This window comes from Aquarana catesbeiana, linkage group LG11 (assembly GCF_042186555.1).
Source record: "Aquarana catesbeiana isolate 2022-GZ linkage group LG11, ASM4218655v1, whole genome shotgun sequence".
In the NCBI taxonomy this organism is placed as follows: domain Eukaryota; kingdom Metazoa; phylum Chordata; class Amphibia; order Anura; family Ranidae; genus Aquarana; species Aquarana catesbeiana.
In genome coordinates, this window is record NC_133334.1 from 187,219,470 (window position 1) to 187,240,450 (window position 20,981).

General features: G+C 42.8%; 1 protein-coding gene across 13 annotated transcripts in view; it reads right to left on the minus strand.

Annotated features, from left to right (window-relative positions):
• Positions 1 to 20,981, minus strand: part of DUS2 (dihydrouridine synthase 2) — a 1,383,726-nt gene that overhangs the window by 999,057 nt on the left and 363,688 nt on the right. For all 13 annotated transcript variants that reach the window (XM_073605117.1, XM_073605118.1, XM_073605124.1 and 10 more), the window contains one exon: positions 14,968 to 15,059. In XM_073605117.1, coding sequence (XP_073461218.1) covers positions 14,968 to 15,059 — 92 coding nt within the window. The remainder of the gene's footprint in view (positions 1 to 14,967; positions 15,060 to 20,981) is intronic.

Genomic DNA, 20,981 nt, shown 5'->3' on the forward strand with positions numbered 1-20,981 from the left:
GAGGGGGGAGAGAGAGAGGGGGAGAGAGAGGGGGGGAGGGGAGAGGGGGAGAGAGAGAGGGGGAGAGAGAGGGGGAGAGGGGAGAGGGGGAGAGAGAGAGGGGGAGAGAGAGGGGGGAGGGAGAGGGGGAGAGAGAGAGGGAGTGGGGGAGGATGAGAGGGGGGAAGAGAGGGGGAGGGAGAGAGGGAAAGGGGAGGGAGAGAGGGAAAGGGGAGGGAGAGAGGGAAAGGGGAGGGAGAGAGGGAAAGGGGAGGGAGAGAGGGAAAGGGGAGGGAGAGAGGGAAAGGGGAGGGAGAGAGGGCTGATCGCGGCCGTTTACCATGTGATCGCTCCGTCAAATGACGGAGCGATCACATGTAAACAAACCGGCGTCATATCATGACGTCGGTTCCTCCCTCCCCTCTCTGTACCGATCGGTACAGAGGGGGAGGAGCGGGGGAGGGATCGGATGGTAGCAGCGTTGTGGGCTGTATCTGTAGTGCCCACAACGCTGCTCTGTGACAAACACAGTCACATCCAGCCATCCATCCCTCCATGCTCAGCCATCCCTCCATACTATAATACCCAACAATACTCTGCACTACTCCACAATACCCCACAATGCTCTGTACTACTCTGCACTACTCTGCACTACTCCGCAATACCCCGCACTACTCTGCAACACCCCGCAATACCCCACAATACCCCACACTACTCTGCAATACCCCGCAATACCCCGCAATACCCCACAATACCCCACAATACCCCACAATACCCCACAATACCCCACAATACCCCGCAATACCCTGCAATACCCTGCAATACCCTGCAATACCCTGCAACACCCTGCAACACCCCGCAATACCCAGCCATACCCTGCCATGCGCAGCCATACCCAGCCATGCGCAGCCATACCCAGCCATGCGCAGCCATACCCAGCCATGCGCAGCCATACCCAGCCATGCGCAGCCATACCCAGTCATGCGCAGCCATGCTCAGCCATGCTCGGCCATATTCAGCTGTACTCGGCCTCTGTATGTGGCCAGGCTGTGGAAGTCTCACACATGGGGTATCGCCGTACTCAGGAGGAGTAGGTGAATCTATTTCGGGGTGTCATTTTTGGTATGTACATGCTATGTGTTCAAAATATTGTATAAATGGACAACTTTGTGTTAAAAAAAAAAGTGTTTTAACCACTTCCCGCCCACCGGCCATCATACGACGTCCTTGACTTTGTGCGGGGATATCTGAATGATGGGTGCAGCTACAGGCATCATTCAGATATCATCTTTTTCAGCCGGCGATTCCCTACACCATAGGAACAATCATAGCGGCTATTCCACTGCTTGATCGTTCTTATGGGAGGCGAGAGGGGACCCCCCCCCCTTCCCGCCGCCCTCCGGTGCTTCTACCGTCTCACCGCTACGATCGAAGCCAGGATCGTTTTTTTTTTTTTTTTTTTTTATTTCAGGCTTCCCAGCCTAGAGGTGAGATGTGGGGTCTTATTGACCCCATATCTCACTGTAAAGAGGACCTGTCATGCCATATTCCTATTACAAGGGATGTTTACATTCCTCGTAATAGGAATAAAAGTGATCAAAAAAAATTTTTTTTGGAAAAAAGTGTCAAACTAAAATAAAGTAAAATGAACAATAAAAAAAAAAAAAAAATTTTTTTTAAAGTGCCCCTGTCCGTGTGCTCGCATGCAGAAGCGAATGCACACGTAAGTCCCGCCCACATATGAAAACGGTGTTCAAACCACACATGTGAGGTATCGGTGCGAACGTTAGAGCGAGAGAAATCATTTTGGCCCTAGAACTCCTCTGTAACTCAAAACATGTAACCAGTAAAAAATGTTAAAGCGTCGCCTATGGGGATTTTTAAGTAGCGAAGTTTGGCGCCATTCCACGAGCGTGTGCAATTTTGAAGGGTGACATGTTAGGTATCTATTTACTCGGCGTAACTTCATCTTTCACATTATGCAAAAACATTGGGCCAACTTTACTGTTTTTGTTTTTTTTTTAAAGCACAAAACTGTTTTTTCCCCCCAAAAAAAGCGTTCAAAAAAATGCTGCGCAAATACCGTGCAAGATACAAAGTTGCAACAACCACCATTGTATTCTCTAGGGTCTTTGCTAAAAAAAAAAAAAAACATATATAATGTTTTGGGGTTCTATGTAATTTTCTAGCAAATAAATGATGATTTTTACATTTAGGAGAGAAATGTCAGAATTGGCCTGGGTGCTCCAGAATGCCTGGAGGTGCTCCGTGCATGTTGGGCCTCTGTATGTGGCCACGCTGTGTAAAAATCTCACACATGTGGTATCTCCATACTCGGGAGTAATAGAAGAATGTGTTTTGGGGTGTAATTTGTGGTATGCATATGCGGTGTGTGAGAAATAACCTGCTAATATGACATTTTTGTGGGGAAAAAAAAAAAAAAATCTTGATTTTGCAAAGAATCGTGGGAAAAAATGACAACTTCAAAAAACTCACCATGCCTCTTACTAAATACCTTGGAATGTCTTCTTTCCAAAAAGGGGTCATTTGGGGGGTATTTGTACTTTTCTGGCATGTTAGGGTCTCAAGAATATAGATAGGCCATCAGTAATTTAGGTATGATCAATTTTCAGATATTGGCACCATAGCTTTTGGACTCTATAACTTTCACAAAGACCAAATAATTTACACCAATTTGTACTTATTTTTACCAAAGATATGTAGCAGTATAAATTGTGGCCAAAATTTATGAAGAAAAATTACTAAATTTGCTAAATTTTATAACGGAAACAAAGAAAATTTAATTTTTTTACCGAATTTTCAGTCTTTTTTCTTTTATAGCGCAAAAAATAAAAAACCCAACGGTGATTAAATACCACCAAAAGAAAGCTCTATTTGTGTGAAAAAAAGGACAAAAATTTCATATGGGTACAGTGTTGCATGACTGAGTAATTGTCATTCAAAATGTGAGAGCACCGAAAGCTGAAAATTGGTCTGGTTAGGAAGGGGGTTTAAGTGCCCAGTGGTCAAGTGGTTAAACATCCCAAGGGGGCAATTTATTAGCACGTTAGAAACATTTTCTCTGAACAAGAGAATTTTACAGGGAAAAGTTTTGTAGATAAAGGCTACCAAAGATTCATAGAATAGGAGATTGTTAAGGTTAAAAATATGAATAGAGAAGAACTGGAAAATTTCGGAAATTCGAATTCGGAAGTTTGGAAATTCGAACTTTCAGAAATTTGAAAATTCTAAAATTTTAAAATCTAAAAATAAGAATGAAAATCTGAAAATTCAAAAGAATGAAAATCCGAAAATATGAAAATCTGAAATAATAACTATTAAATTATAGGTATTGGAATTTCCCTTCAAATTTGGCTGAATTTTTCGTAAATTGGAAAATTTCAGAGATTGGAAAATTAGTTAGTGACCATAGCGAGCACGAATTTATCCAAAGTTACTAATTATCTGAAATAACGAATGCTTTATCTAAAAGTATGGAACGGAACAATCTGATTATAAAAATAAATAACAATAATAATAATAAAACATTTTTATTAGAGGTGCACCGAATTTTCGGCTCCCGAAAATTATCGGCCGAAAACAGTGTTTTTTTTCAATTGGCCGAATGAAAAAAAACAGCCGATGCCGAACGGGGGCGTGGTCTGCCCCGGGTGCTGCCCATTGTGGGAGTGTCATCCTGGCGGGCCCAGTCCTCCACACCCTCCTCCTCTCCTCGCTGCGATCTTCGTGTGTCATGGAGCTGAATTGCCCAGCCGTAGTAACAGTGTCCCGCCTCCTGTGATAGAGGGCACACTGATCCAATGGTGGGACATTGAATCAGCACGACGTGATTACAGGAGGCAGGACATTGTTACTGCGGCCCGGGCAATTCAAATCCAGCTCCGTGACACAAAGCGATCGCTGCTGATGCAGGCACAGGCAGGCTGCATATGATGGGCACTGGTACAGCTGCTGGGCACTGCCAAGCTGCATATTATGGGCACTGGTGGGGATGCTGGGCACTGGCAAGCTGCATATGACGGGCACTGGGGGGCTGCATATGATGGGCAGTGGCGAGGCTGCTGGGAACTGGCATGCTACATATGGGGAGCACTGATGGGGCTGCTGGGCACTGGCAGGCTGCATATGACGGGCACTGGTGGGGCTGCTTGGCACTGGCAGGCTGCATATGACGGGCACTGGCAAGGCTGCTGGGCACAGGCAGGCTGCATATGATGGGCACTGGTGAGGCTGCTGGGCACAGGCACTAGTGAGGCTTCATGCGACGGGCACTGGTGAGGCTGCATGTGACGGGCACTGGCGAGGCTGCATGTGACGGGAATTGGTGAGGCTGCTTAGCACAGGCAGGCTGCATATGAAGGGCACTGATGAGACTGCTGGGCACAGGCACTAGTGAGGCTGCTGGGCACAGATAGGCTGCATGTGATGGGCACTGGTGAGGCTGCATTGATCTCTTGTATCATGTCTGCTAGAGGTGCACCGAATGGAAATTTTGCTAATACTATTAGCAGTGTGTTTAAGTTTAAGCAAGAGATTGCAGACATGATACAAGAGATGGTTAGAGACTGCATTTTTCTTGACCTTTCTTGCACTAAAGGTGCCAATAATGGCCAACAATATATTCATATTAATTTAATCTGATGATATTAATTAAAAAGTTGAATATAATACAATTATATATAAAAATATAAATATTTTTTAAAAACTGTCATTTTCAGTATCGGTTTTCGGCCTAGTGCATCCTTCATTTTTGGTTTCGGCACCAAAAATTTAAATTCTGTGCACCCCTACTTTTTAATATTATAATTTATTATTAATTTGTTCCATTCCATTTGTTTAGATGCGGCATTCGTTATTTCGGATAATTTGTAACTTCAGATAAATTTGTATTCGTTACATTCACAAACAGCCAAATTTGAAAGGAAATTCCAATACCTGTAATTTAATAGTTAGTTATTATTAGTTAGTTATTATATCGAATTTTACTGATTTTCTTTCTTTTTTTCGGATTTTCGAATTTCCTAATTCCGAAAATTCGGAAACTTGAAATTTCAGAAATCAGAGAATTTGGAAATTTTTGGTTTTCCAAATGTTCTAATTTCCAAATTTCCTTATGCCGAATTTTCGAAAAAAAGGAAAAAAATGAAAATCTGTTCTGGATCCTCCTAAAACTGATTCCTTCCAATTCTCTGGATTGGAAGAATTTACGACCTGTCAAAAATGTCATGCACGTTGGATATCGAAAGTGAATTTAAGGAAGCGAAAATAATTTATAGCCTCTGCCACGGGTGAAATGATTAAAGCTTAGGACTTTTCTGTGAAACAGAAGGGGTCATTTACATGATCAAATGTCCATGTGGCCTGCAATATATAGGAGGAACTTTTAGAAGCTTGGCCACAAGAATTAGAGAGCACATGAATAATATCAAAACTGGATATGAGAAACACAGTGGGGGTTATTTACTAAAGGCAAATCCACTTTATACTACAAGTGCACTTGAAAGTGCAGTCGCTGAAGATCTGAAGTGAGGGGAAGCTCTGCTGATTTTATCATCCAATCATGTGCAAGCTAAAATGCTGTTTTTTATTTTCCTTGAATGTCCCCCTCAGATCTACAGTGACAGCACTTGAAAGTGCACTTGTAGTGCAAAGTGTATTTTCCTTTAGTAAATAATTCCGTGTGTCAAAACATTTCAGATTTAAGCATTATCAGGGTCCTAGTCCATTATCCTTCTGGGGGGGGTTGAAAAAGTTAAGAAACACTGGCGAGGAGAACATTTTCTTAGGAAAATGAGCCAAAAAGAATCCTGGTGGATTTACAAAACAAAGGTTCCTGCACCAGGTTGCTTGAATAGAGAAGTCAATCTTAATTGTTTTATTAATAGTTCTTTAGGTTTTTAGATTTAGGAGTTGCTGCTGATATTTATTAGGTGCTATTTTAACAGAGAAACAAGAAAAGGTTGTTTTCCCGTTTTTTGTGCAGTATGATATAGCTAATATATTGTATGTCTCTGATTATTATTATTATTTTTTTTTTTTTACAGTATATTTTTACATATAATGTTCAAAGCTTTATTGCTCCTATGATGTGCATTACATACTTGAAAAAGACACAAAAAAGAAAAAAGACACAAGTCCATTTAGTTCAACCAATAAAAAAAAAAAGAGAAGTCATACAATTACATATACAAAATCCTATACCCAAAGTTGATCCCGAGGAAGGCGAAAAAGCCCCAGCAAAGCATGAACCAATTTGCTACAGCAGGGGGAAAAATGTCCTTCCTGATCCCCCAAGAGGCAATTGGATTTTCCCTAGCTCATCTATACCTATAAATGTTAGTACCCAGCTATATTATGTACATTTAGGAAAGAATTCAAGCTTTTTTGAACCCTTTTGCTGCCAGGCCCTGTGCTCCACGTTTAAACTTAGCTGGCCAGGCCATTTTTGCAATTTTTCCATTGCTTTTTTTATTTTTTCCTTACAGCTTTCAGAGTTTGTTTAAGACCCCCCAAACCATATATTTTCCGAAAGCACATTACCAGTAGAATACAAATAAGGTACTACTGATTTTTAAGGCATCGCAAAATTTGCGCAAGTGTTTATCAAAACAATATTTTGTGTAGTATATAGTATTAGTCACTTGTCACCCAGGTGTGCAGATTGGCTTTTGAGTCAATGCACGTTGTTTACTACTGATTGTGTTTTTTCATTGGAGCTCTTCACATAGTGCATTTACTGTAGATTATACTCTTCAGATAACTATAGATCTATGTAAAGCACTGTATAAATACGTTATAACCATCTTGTCTGCCTAGGATGCTTAATCTTCCATCACCAAAAGAAAACCTATCCATAGTTATACGGGTGTTGGCCTTAACCACCTGCCGACCACTCATGGTAAATATATTGCAAGGGGTGACGGCAGGCACAGTCTCGTACATGTACATGACTGGCCTACTTCTGGGTTTGTTGGGCACAGCACAAGTTTGGCCACTGATTTGAGCCAATGATTTCAGCCGAAACCTGCTTATTGGTTGTATCCAATCACACACACAAAGTTCTTTGTTTCCAAACACACAGAACAGTGTACATAGCAACAGTGATCTGAAAAGCTGGGAGAAAACAAATAGCCAGATCAGAAAGTAAAAGCAACACACATTACACATTGCTAGGCACACAGTTAACCCCTTAATTGCCCTAGATGTTAACACCTTCCTAGCCAGTGTCCTTAGTAAGGTGTCAATGTACAGCATTATCACTGAATCACTGTATTAGCGTCACTAGCGACATCAGTGTCAGTTAGTGACCCTCCCAGTCTGTGTCTGTTAGTGCCAGATTGCACGTCACCCTGTCAAAGTCCCACTATAAGGAGCTGATCACTGTCATTACAGTATAGCATCTTTTTTTATCAAAGACATGCAGCAGAATACATTTTGGCCTAAATTTATGAAGATTTTTTTTTTTTTTTATTGGATATGTTATATTACATAGCCAATATTTTTTTTTTACATTACATTAACATGCCCACATTTGTAATGTGGATGACAAAGCATGCATTGGATGCAGTTTGAGCCAGAACAGGAAGCTGTCTTGTCCCTTTGATCAATAGGAATAGAAACAAGCTAGCTGAAGCAACACAGACATAGGGGAATTATTCATGACACTATAAACTGCAACCACATGTGACACAACATGTAAGGCAAACAGTACAGGAAATAAAAATGCACTGATATCTAGTTAAAACAATAAAAACATTTTAAAGTGTACGATACCTTTAAAGCAAACAGTAGTGACTGCCATCTCGCTTTAAAAACCTACTGGGAGAGTTTCCAAACCTTCCACAGCAGCTACTGGATATCCCCTACACCACGTCTTGGGGAATTTGTGGAGTTCGGGCGGCCGTTTTAGCTCCTGTTAGGTGGCGGCCGGCTCCACATCACAGAGACCCACCGCCATCTTGCGGCCTGTGAGATCTCCTCTGGCCTCGGGCTTGAGTGCCGCGATCGGCAAAGCAGCTGAAGACAGACCCATCCATGTCTGTGGGGATTGTCCCCGGGAGGAGGTTGAGCTACAAGGAGACCGGGGAGATCGCAGGAGGGTCCGCGGCGGCAACCTCCGAACACCGGCGGCCCGCCGCCATCTTGCGGCCTATACAGCCTCCAGCATCCCCGGGCTCAAGTACCGTGATCGGCGGAATAGGGGACAACCAACTCATCTATATCCTCAGCGGATGTCACAGGGAAGTAGCTGGACTGAAGATAACTCCAGAGAGGTCGCCAGAAGATAAATAAAAGGTGAAATCCAGGCACCCACAGCTCTCCACCACCTTGCGGCCTACTATATAGGTACATCCTCCACATCCAGGTACTGTGCGCTTTAGGGATATTGTGTTACTTTTCTTGTACCTACATCCCTGTCCCTCCATCCTTGCTACAACTGAGTTCTGAAGCAAGCCTTGAACCTGCACAGACAGCTCAGACACCCAGATTCCTGGCTGGACCCTGTTCCCAGTATCTAAGTCGCTTTGCTCCCCCCACATACATCACAATAAGAAGATCAGTCTGTTTACCACCTATTAAGCCATCAGCATAAACTGATCTCTGTCCTGCCCCTGGTCCAGACGTGTGGGTTATGACTGCGACCTCCACATTTCCTTCCATGGCCTGATTTACATATCCCAAGAATTTCAAAGTCCCTTAAACTACTTTTCTACTATCTGGTCCCTCTTGTTAGGCCGTGTACAGCTACATACCTTACGAGCCCCCACGGCCCCCCCCCCCAGGGATCTTTACGACACGATTGTTGAGAGAGGCACATGAGGGGTGCCTGATGACAGAGGTTATGTAACCCTTCCGCCCTGATCCCTGCCGCCTTCCATCGCTTCTACACGGTAGATGACCACTGCATCAATCACAGAAGAATTCGCAATTGAACACTAAATTATCTGGCCATCTCATGGTGAAATAGGGGCCGAATAAATCTGCTCACTCTCACGCATCTGAACTGCGGCCTTCACAGACACTAGACCGTTTCCGGAGTAGGCCTGAATCTCCAGCGCAGAATATGCCCGGCACCACATCAGCACTCGCAGATACTCGTGGCGAGGTAAGGGACACTTCTCAGATCTCTATACCTACCCCATCCACAGAAACGCCAGCTCTCGTTACAGTAGACATACTAGACAACAAGTTACAAGCCCTTTTACAGGATTTGACCAGTAATGTCTCCAGGGAGATGGGGAAGCTGGCGCACGAACTCAGGGGGGAGATTGCTCATATTGGTGAGCCCACTGATGTTCTAGAAACTAAATTTGACGACTTGACACAGTACGTACATGTCTTGGAAGAAGACAATGCTGGTCTAAAACAATCAATTTCCCAGCTCCAGTCCCAACAAGAGGATTTGGAGAATAGGGAACGCTGCCAAAATCTGCGTATTAGAGGTGTTCCTGAAGCCATAGGAGACGGAGAGATCCGACCATGTCTATTAAGCCTCTTTAACACCTTGGCCCCTCTGATACCAGACATTGATTGGAGACTAGATAGAGCACATAGGTCATTAGCTCCTAAACCTCCAGCAGGAGCAAACCCCAGGGACATTATTGTGCACTTTCATTATTACGATAGCAGGGAAGCTTTGACCATGGCCACCCGCAATAGATCTCGGCTGGAATTCAAAGGGGCTAAAATACAAATTTTTTGCGACTTGTCTCCTATAACCCTTGCTAAACGCCGCAGCCTTCATCCAGTGACCACGCACTTGCAAAACCACCATCTTCCATACCGCTGGGGATCCCCCTTCCGCCTGTCTGCCTTGAAGGATGGTGTCCAATATTCTCTGAGGGATCTTCAGGAGAGTGAGGCGTTCATACGTAATCTTGGTCTTCCACCGCTACTGGATGAAGACCCCATACCACTCTCGACAACACCTAAACCCGCATACATCCCAGGCCGGATTTGGACCCCCGCTCGCCAGAAGTCACAGAAGACCTACTCCACACCTCAACGCCACCCTTTCTCTAGACTTCCACCTTGAAAGATATCCTTTCTGCAGTTTGTTCAATTTGGCTTCGGCCCTAACTTCACTGAGTTTCCCCTAAATTGGGGAGTTTATACCCATATACATGGGATGCCTTTTCTGTGAACTATAGTTCAATTTTTCTACAGAGTTTGTTCTTTTTTTTTATACTATGTCAGAAGACGGTGGGGATCACTCCAGAGAAGTTGGAGCTCCTCGTGTGCCTCCTTTTGATCCACAGCCACGGCTGTGGAATCCTGGGTGTTTTTTACCCCCCAGGCTATACTTCAATTTTTTTGTAGGTCTTTTTTTGACCTATTTTTCATCTCTTATTTCTTTTACTTACGTCTTTTACCATTGTCAATCCTCACTACTGTTAAGTTCTATGTCAGATCCTCCCTCCTTAAAATACACCATGGACATTTTTTTGCTCATTTTGTATATCTATGTCTTTTGGATGATGCTTTTCTTTTATGGTCACCATAGCTTAACCATGCTTCACAGTGATGGATTTACGAGTCCTTGCTTATAATGTGAAAGGCTTGAACTCGATTCATAAGCGCTGGTTAGCCTTGAAAGAGTTCAAATTTTCAAAGGCGGACATAATCTTAGTCCAGGAGACGCATTTCCGCTTAGGGGGATCCTTTAAATTTGCTGCAAAACATTTTCCTATTTCATTTATGGCTTCTGACCCCTCTGGCAAAGCAGGGGTGGCTATATTGATTAGAAAATCTTGCCCTTTAAGAGTAAAATCCTCATTTATGGACCCTCAGGGCAGGTATATTTTCCTGGACTGCGATTATCTCTCACGCTCTTTAACCTTGATCAATGTTTATGTCCCCAATTCAGGTCAACTACAATTTCTCACGGATGTATTTGGGAAACTAGGCAAATATGCTCAGCCTTTTGATTGTTGGGGGAGATTTCAATATGACCCTGTCCCCTAGAAGAGACAGACGCACACTATTCTCCTCCACCCCTTCGGATAAAGTAGAACGTCAATCTACCTCTTTCCGCAAACTCATCAGATCACATAACCTACTGGATATCTGGAGAATCAAACATCCCACCCACAAACAATTTTCCTTTTTCTCCCCTCCACATAAGATGTATTCCAGATTGGATTATTTGTTTGTCACAGCCCCTTTACTGACATCCTCTGTAGCCTCAGAACTAAACCCTATAACATGGTCAGATCATGCTTCTGTCCAGCTAGATCTCACACTCTCCTCATCTACACCTAGAACCTGCCACTGGAGACTGAATGACTCTCTCCTTCGAAACCCTATCATTGAAACTCAATTATCCCAGAATAAATTCTTCAAATCCTTACTTTGGGCTAAACAGAAATTCTATGAATTCGCTAACAAACCTCATAGGATGCTAGTAAATAAGCTTAAACCGCGTCCGTTTCACTCTTACCCCGAATTTCTTATCCAAGCTGACGGAAACCCAACCCACTGTCCACAAACCATGTCTAAAGTCTTTGGGATATTCTACGATAAGCTATATAATTGCTTAAACACAGACCCCAAACACCTATTCTCCCAAGAGGAATTTAATTCCTTCTGTAACACTTTGAAATTGCCCAAACTGTCGTCATCTCAAGTAGATAACCTTAACGCTGCTATAACGTCAGAAGAGCTAGCTGCAGTCGTCAAGGAGCTGCCTTTACATAAATCCCCGGGACCAGACGGTTTACCCTATATCTATTACAAAACCTTTCTCCCAATTTTAAGCCCATATTTAATAGATCTTTTTACTTCTCTGCAAAGAGGCGCTGTCCCTCATTCTCAATTTTTGCATGCCCATATTACAGTCCTCCCGAAACCTGGCAAACCCCCATCGTTACCAGATAACTACAGGCCCATAGCCTTACTTAATTTGGATTATAAAATTTTCACAAAAATTTTAGCTAATAGGCTTTCTCCTATAATACCTAGCCTTATCCACAACGATCAGGTAGGCTTTGTCACAGGCAGACGTGCAGGCGACAACACTAGACGCACCATTGATCTAATTGACTTACTTGATAAAACTTCCCGCTCTGTTCTTATTTTGAGCTTAGATGCTCAGAAAGCGTTTGATCGGCTCAGCTGGCCATATATGTTTGCCATACTTACGCGCTTTGGGTTCACAGGCTCCTTTATTTCAGCTCTTCAGACCTTATACTCCCAACCCACATCCCAAGTTCAATTAGCGTCTTTTATGTCCCCATCCTTTTCGCATAGTAATGGCACTAGGCAAGGATGCCCCCTATCCCCCTTATTGTTCATATTATGTCTTGAACCCCTAGCAGAAGCCGTCCGAATACACCCAGATATAAGCGGGGTCTGTCTGCGACAGAGAGAATACAAACTGTCTCTTTTCGCAGACGATATCTTGCTTACTTTAACGAAACTGCATATTTCTCTTCCCAACCTCCATGCTTTATAAGATACATTCAGTAAACTTTCTGGTTATAAAGTCAATAAAGCCAAGACAGAAGCTCTTCCTATACATATTCCCCCTACGCTCCTTAACACGTTACAAAATAACTTACCTTACCATTGGTGCTCTACTTCCCTTAAATATTTAGGTATACATTTGACAGCATCTTATTCCAAGCTATATCAAGCTAACTTTCCCTCCCTAATCTCGGAAGCACATGGTTTACTCCATCAATGGATGGAATGTCCTCTGTCTCTTCTAGGTAGGATAAATGTCCTTAAGATGTCTATACTCCCGAAGTTATTGTATCTTTTCGAAACACTGCCAATTGCACTCCCTATGTTACAACTTCGAAATATTCAACGGGCCTTCACTAAATTTATTTGGGACAATAAAGCACACAGGATTGCTGGCACAGTGGTATTTGCTCCTCGTTCTCAGGGGGGGTTGGGAGCACCTGATATTAGCAAATACTATTATGCCACTCATCTCACAGCGATCATCTCTTGGTCATCGCGCTTTGCGACAAGCAGATGGTCGGAATTGGAACTGAGTGTTACTAGCCCTGTACACCCTTGTTCAATGCTATGGGCTGATTTAACTACTTCTTTATCTCAGCTCAGACATATTTGTTTAGGACCAATGTTGTTTACTCTATCCATCTGGAAAAAACGTAACAAAAGGGTTCTCTCTCTCTTCTCCATGCCCACCTCTCTTGAATGTTATTTTCAACCCGGAAATTCCGGATAGTCTTTCCTACAATAATATGTATCCATGGTCCCAAGCAGGCATCTTTCAGCTTTGTCACCTAGTACATCCTGTAACTCGCAAATTACTTTCTTTCCAAGAACTCCAAATCAAATTTGATATACCCAAAAAGCTCTTATTCTCTTATTTTCAATTTAAGCACTACTTCCATTCTATATCACCTGCTCTGACCTTAGAAAAACCCAATGCTTTTGAAGCTTTATGTGCCCAAGGTCCATACCAACCTGGTCTCATTTCTTGTATATATAAGATCCTCCATGATTCCAAAACGCTTATGGTGGATTCTCATGTTTACATGCGAAAATGGGCCAAGTTACTTCCTACTCCTATATCCCTCCCTCAATGGCAGAAGATCTAGACCTCTATATCTAAAATTTACAGATGCGTGGAGCAGAGAGAGACAGCCTACGAAGTCCTTATGTTCTGGTATAGGACCCCAGAGGTTATCCATAAATATGACCCCTCTATATCTCAGAAATGCTGGAGATGTTCACGAGATATGGGAACACACTACCATATTTTTTGGGAATGCCCGTTAATCCTGCCATTTTGGTCCTCGGTCCAATCAGTGCTTCAATCGGTGTTGGAGATGGACCTTCCAAAAGACCCGGTTCATTACTTGCTAGGCCTTCCAGTCCCTGGAATACCTAAACATGCCAATAAGCTGCTGTCATATATTCTCTTAGCTGTCAAAAGAGTAATACCTACTCACTGGCTATCTCCCAACACTCCCACACAAGCTCAATTGATCTTGGCTATAACACAGATACGTAGAATGGAACATATGACAGCGGTAATACATGATTCAATGCCTCAATTCTCAAAGATATGGGATGCTTGGGATAACTCCTCTTTCAATCTTGAATCATTATCCTAAACTGCTGTCAATTATTTCCGAGGCGACTAGCCCTTTCATATTCGAATGATTAAAAAATAAAAAGAAAAACTGCGCTGCAGAGCAAAAAAGGTCAAAGGTCATTACACGGTCCCTGCAGAGGGCAAAAATCTGCATGCCTGATAGACCCTGCCAAGGAGGGGGTCCAACACGGAGGGTAAGAGTCCACCTTTATCACTTTCTCACTTATTGGAGTCACCGCCAGTGGATTTGCACCATCCTGCACATCTCTCTCCTTTGTCAATCCACCCATAGGGGGATTAGTTGCTGCTGAGCTGTATAGTGGATGGAAGCTTTTTTTCACTGATGAACTTTTTATGTTTGAACCCATGGACTGAGTTTGTTTGATTTTCAGATTTTCACGCAATTAATATCATTGTACTTCACATGTACACATTTTTTGTTTCTTCTTTTTATTTGAGTTTTTATGTTTTGCACTTATATATTTCTACCACTCATGGAGTCATTTACTTGCTCTCAGTAGATTGTGGTTTTTACTACCACCCACATGTATTCACATCTATGTGTGTATTTTCATATAATTAGCTCACTTTATTTTTTATATTCAAATGATTAACCTGAATATTATTATTTTTCTATCCACTATTATGATATATATGCTGTGACAGGACCCATGGTGTACTCTCCCTCCCCGGTTTCTTTTTTTTTTTCTTTTTCTGATTATGACGTTGTTCACTAAGAGATGTTTTTTCCTCTCAATATAAACGAACAGTGATATTTCTCTGTAATGTGCTTGTTTTTCTTCTGTTTTGTTGAAAACTTCAATAAACATACAATTATTAAAAAAAAAGCAAACAGTAGTTCATGAAATATGCACACATAAAAAAGGACTTACCATTTGAAAAACAACGCAACCTTTCTCTCTTTCGCAAGTCTGAAAAACAATTCTCTCTGTGGGAGACACATAATCCACAGTTTGGAGGACTTCTAAGAAAACACAGAAAATACATCATTTAAGTATAAAATTTACACTTACAGTGGTCAGACACTAATATAATATTTAAGCAACAGAAAAAGTTTAGGCGCCTGCTAAGAAAACTTGCATTAAAGGGTTAGTCACCATCCTAGAAGTCTTATCAGCTAGGAGTAACTCCTGGTGGGGAGAAAGGGGTAAAAGGTGAAGTAATATGTTCCATAAAGTGCTTAGACTCTAGTATTAAACTCTATGCCAGTGGGATAAATTAGAGTTCAGTCTTGGTGATATAAACAGCCTCTCTAGGTTGATTGTTAAAAAGGATTTATTGCAATGAATTAGCAAACTTACATAGAAACAGTCTCAAAAGCCAGTATTCTATCCACAGATCGTAATCTTCCATTAGGCCATGACTGTCCCTGGATGGAAAGGACCTCAGTGTGTCACTGTGGGTGCCAGCAGCGTTGTGGGCATGGATGATATTAGACCCAGGTGGCAAAGCGGACAGTAACCAGGGGAACCTCTGATCCGTTCCGAGGGTGGTGTATACCCGGTGAGCGGCTCCACAGATGTTCCGGCTGTGGCTCCGTACGTTTGTGGCGTCCAGCGATGACGTCACTCGCCTGCGCCATAGGAACCCGGCAGAAACCAATGGGAGAAGTGGGAGGAGGCCCAGGGAGGCAGTCGTGAACGTGGTCCCTCACCGTGACAACATGTTTTGCATCCAATGCTTTGTCAAGTTATGTGACGGGACAAACCAATGGCGTGTAAAATACCCAAAAACCAGAAGACAAGAATTGGGACGCGTGCTAGGCTGTGAACACACCTGTGACCCTTTGCTCCAGGAGAACATGTTAGGATGTCAGCGCACTTGTATTAAATAATTAAAAACATAATTGATGCAGAAAAAAAGAAAAGAAAAAGAAAAAGGAAAAGAGAAAAACAGACATAGGAGATGGCGCGATCATCAAACGGAATATTGATAAAAAATGGATATAAAATATATATATTATATATATAGTTGGACTATAAATTAATTAATTTGATGAAAAACTAATAACCATGAATTGATGACATATAATATCTTATTGGTAGTGATTGTTGCACATATATGCATATAGAGGTATCTACATATATACATACATGTAAAGGAGGAGGATTTAATGCTCAGAATCCATTTGAAAATGATGTTCATGCAATTAATTAAAATTCAGCTGTAAATCAACCATAGCCAAACCGATATAAATCAAATGGTGTATATTATTATTATTATTATTGTTGTTATTGGTTTTAAATTCATCATAAAATTTATTACAAAATTACCAATCAAAATTGCTAATAAATTCAATTAAATTAAGAGAAAGGAACTGAAAGGATAAATAAAATAATTACCGTAATTAAGTTGAAATTTCATTAAAGAAATGAATTAAATTGATTAAAAAATAATTATTATTAAAAACCAAAAAAATACAGTAGCCTGAACTGGAAAGGTATTCATAATTATATGTGGTGTAATTGATGTTACTGATCATTAAAAAAAAAATTGTTTATGAATATATTTAAAAACCATATTAACTAACCAACCCAAATTGAAATTAAAACTAAGCAGATATTTAGGAAAGGGAAAGGCAAGAGATTGGTAAAAGGGAATTATATCTCATATTAGGCTATTGGTCTCCAATTCTTCATTTAACCCATGTGGGGACAAGGTGTTTAGTTTAGTTTCGTTTAAAAACCCTAAAAGCTTCCCTCTTACAAAGTAGGGCAAACTTCTCATTGGTTATTAAAGTTTTATGAGATATACTCAATTGCCATCACTTCGAGACATTTAATGTCCATATTGTGATGCAGCAAAAAATGTCGGGGATGCTATGTTTGTTGTATCCACCCTTAATGAACCCCCTATGCTTACCCACCTGCTTTCGCAGAGTGCGTATGGTACGTCAAGAATTTTTGAGAGTTTTGGCTTTTCTAAAGGTGACTTGTGGGGTCTCTGGTATTAGGTTCATTAACTGTGGATCCAGTTTTAGGAGACTCCAAAGTTTTCAAATTATGTGTGTTATTTTCTTATGTTGATCGTTTCACCCTGTGACAAATATAACAGAATATGTGAAAAGGAAATCAAGGACGCAAAAATTCAAAATGAACAACAGATTGCAAAAGATAGTGGAATAAACTCCCAAAAACTCTTCAAATATATTAATAGTAAAAGGGTCAGGTCTGAGAATGTAGGCCCTTTACAAAATAATCTAGAGTGGGTGACTGGGGACAAAGAGAAGGTAAATGCATTAAATACGTTCTTCAGCTCTGTGTATACAAAGAAGCATGGGGGAGCACATGTCCATAATGGGGGTGGAATTGGCACAGCCCCAAATGATCCACAATGGCTCAAAAGGGATATGGTCCAGAAATATTTAGACAGAATAAAGGTGGATAAACCACCTGGAAGAGATGGCATCCACCCACGGATCCTAAAAAAATTGAGTTCTGTAGTTTCAAGGTCATTGTTTCAAACTTTTAGGGACTCGTTAACTGGAGTGGTACCACTTGATTGGCGCAGGGCCAATGTGGTGCCCATATTTCAAAAGGGATTAAAGTATTTACCAAGTAACTACAGACCTGTTCGTTTAACTTCTATAGTTGGGAAGATACTGGAGAGTTTAATAAAAGACCACATAGACGAGTTCTTGTTGGAAAAAAATATTTTAAGCAACAGACAGCATGGATTCATGAAGGACAGAAGTTGTCAAACAAACCTGATTTCTTTTTATGAGGAGGCAAGTAAAACCTTGGACAGAGGGGTGGCTGTAGACGGTATACCCGGACTTGGGGGCTAAGAATATGCATGCATCATACATACTAGGGGGAGTACAACTGGGGGAATCCATAGTGGAGAAGGATCTGGGGGTTTTGGTAGATCATAAGCTCAATAATAGCATGCAATGCCAAGCTGCGGTTTCCAAAGCGAGCAAAATCCTTTCTTGTATTAAGAGAGGTATGGACTCTAGAGAGAGAGATATCATTTTGCCCCGTTCAAATCATTAGTAAGACCTCATCTGGAATATGCAGTTCAGTTTTGGGCACCAGTTCTTAAAAAGGATTTCGGGGAACTGGAGAAAGTGCAAAGAAGGGCAACCAAACTGATAAGAGGCATGGGGGAGCTCAGCTGTGAGGAAAGATTAGAGGAACTGAATTTATTTACTATTGAGAAGGAGAATAAGGGGGGATATGATCAACATGTTCAAATATATAAGGGGTCCATATAGTGACCTCGGTGTTGAGTTATTCACTTTACGGTCAAAACAGAGGACAAGGGGGCACTCTTTACGACTGGAGGAAAAGAGATTTCATCTCCAAACATGGAAAGGTTTCTTCACAGTAAGAGCTGTGAAAATGTGGAATAGACTCCCTCCAGAGGTGGTTCTGGCCAGCTCAGTAGATTGCTTTAAGAAAGGCCTGGATTCTTTCCTAAATGTACATAATATAACTGGGTAATAGCATTTATAGGTAAAGTTGATCCAGGGAAAATCCGATTGCCTCTTGGGGGATCAGGAAAGAATTTTTTCCCCTGATGTAGCAAATTGGAGCATGCTCTGCTGGGGTTTTTTGCCTTCCTCTGGATCAACTGTGGGTATAGAATTGGGTCTATTGGATTGTACGATATATATATATATATATATATATATATATATATATATATATATATATATATATTTTTTTTATGGTTGAACTGGATGGACTTGCGTCTTTTTTCAACCTGACTAACAGTTCCCCACACACAGGTCATGTGTAAGGTAAAGTCTACAGGCTTGGAAAGATCAATTTGTAAATGGATAGAAAACTGGCTAAAAGACAGAATTCAGAGAGTAGTGGTTAATGACTCGTACTCTGGATCGGCCCGCAGACAGGGCCGATCCAGGACTAGAGGTCGACCGATATTTGGCCATTAGGCCGATATATAGCACTGGCCGCCGTTCTTCCTCCCTTCTCTACACTCAGCGCTTGATGCTTGTGTGAAACTGACATGTAACAGGAGGAGAGAGACAGAGGGATCTGTCAGATTTGAGGTTGATGTCGGGGGTGGGCGGGACCCGGCCAATATCAAACACCAGCCAATGGGATCTGGGCGGACCGCTATGTGTATGTGGCACGCCCCTTTTCTTAAGCAGCCCAATCATTGGCTGGTGTTTGATAGCTGCTGGTCCCGCCCACCCCAACATCAACCTCAATTCTGACAGATCCCTCTGCCTCTCTCCTCTGTGCTACGTGTCAGCTTCACACAAGCATCAAGCGCTGAGTGTGGACAGCTCCTTGTCAGTTTTACACACGGCTACACTCCGCTCAGTGTGAAACCTGCCAGTGCCACCTGCCAGTGCCAATCAGTGTCATCTGTCAGTGCCATCTGTCAGTGCCACCTGGCAGTGCCAACCAGTCTGCCAGTGCCACCTCCAACCAGTACCACCTGCCAGTGACAATCAGTGCCACCACCAAACAGTGCCTGCCAGTGCCACCACCAACCAGTGCCCCTGCCAATCAATGCCACCTGCCAGTGCCAACCAGTGCCACCTTCCGCCACCTGCCAGTGCCACGCCAATCAGTGCCACCCAGTGCCTGCCATAGCCACCTGCCGCTACCTGCCAGTGCCACGCCAATCAGTGCCACGCCAATCAGTGCCACCTGCCAGTGCCAATAGTGCCACCTGCCAGTTCCAAACCAGTACCACCTGCCAGTTCCAAACCAGTGCCACCTTCCAGTGCCAACCAGTGCCACTGCCAATAAGTGCCACCTGCCAGTGCCATTGCCAATCAGTGCCACCTGCCAGTGCCATCTGTCAGTGCCAATCAGTGCCACCTGCCAGTGACAGACAGTGCCACCTGCCAGTGCCACCTGCCTAAGCCAACCAGTGCCACATGCCACAGCCAACCAGTGCCATCTGTACTGAGGACATCAAGTGTGTGGTAGAGTGACAGGAGCAATCAGGGAGGAGTGGAGTGGGTGAGGTTTTTTCTTTAATTGGCCTAAAATATCGGCCACAAAAATCGGCATCATATATCGGGCGCCCCGATTTCTAAATATCGGTATCAGCCAGAGAAAAACCCATATCGGTCGACCTCTATCCAGGACGTCTTTTTGAACTGCACCCAGGCACCGCAGAGGGGGAGGCGCCAAAGAGCTTTACCTCTCCATCTCCTCTGTCCTCTCCGCTGCTGCAGCCCAGAGAGAGAACAGAGCAGAGGAAGGAGCTGAGGAAGGATCCGCTCATCGATCTGCCCCACCTAGGCATTGACGATTGACCAGAGCCCAAAACCAGGGTGCTGCTGCCACCTCAGGGCAGGAGATTGTGTTCTCTGGGTCCCCTGTCACTAGGCCTGTATGGAAGCCAGGAGGAGAGGACTCGGGAGGCAGATGATCTTGACTGCCAGGAGAGGTGAGTGAGCCATCACACTGAGGCAAAGTCCTTAGTGGGGTGACTGGGGTAGAAATTTGTGCAGTGTGGGGGGTATTTTATGCAGTGTGGAGGGTGATTGTGCAGTGTGGGGGGGGGGGTAATTGTGCAGTGTGGGGGTAATTATGGAGTCTGGGGCTATTTGTGCAGTGTGGGGCTATTTGTGCAGTGTGGGGGGGGGTAATGCTGGGGGTTAATAATGTGTTTGCTGACACCAGTGCTGGGGGTTAATAATGCGTTTGCTGACACCAGTGCTGGGGGTTAATAATGTGTTTGCTGACACCAGTGCTGGGTATAGTATAGTATATTATTGCTGGTATCGTTTATTGCTTTTGAAGTTTTAAAAGTTTGCATGCGTCCCCCATGGGATATGAAAACTTGTCATGTGGCCCTCAGGCAATTTCAGTTTGAGACCCCTGGCGTAAGGTAATCAGTGGTGTACTCCAAGGTTTAGTACTGGGACCCCTACTTTTTAATATCTTTACAAATG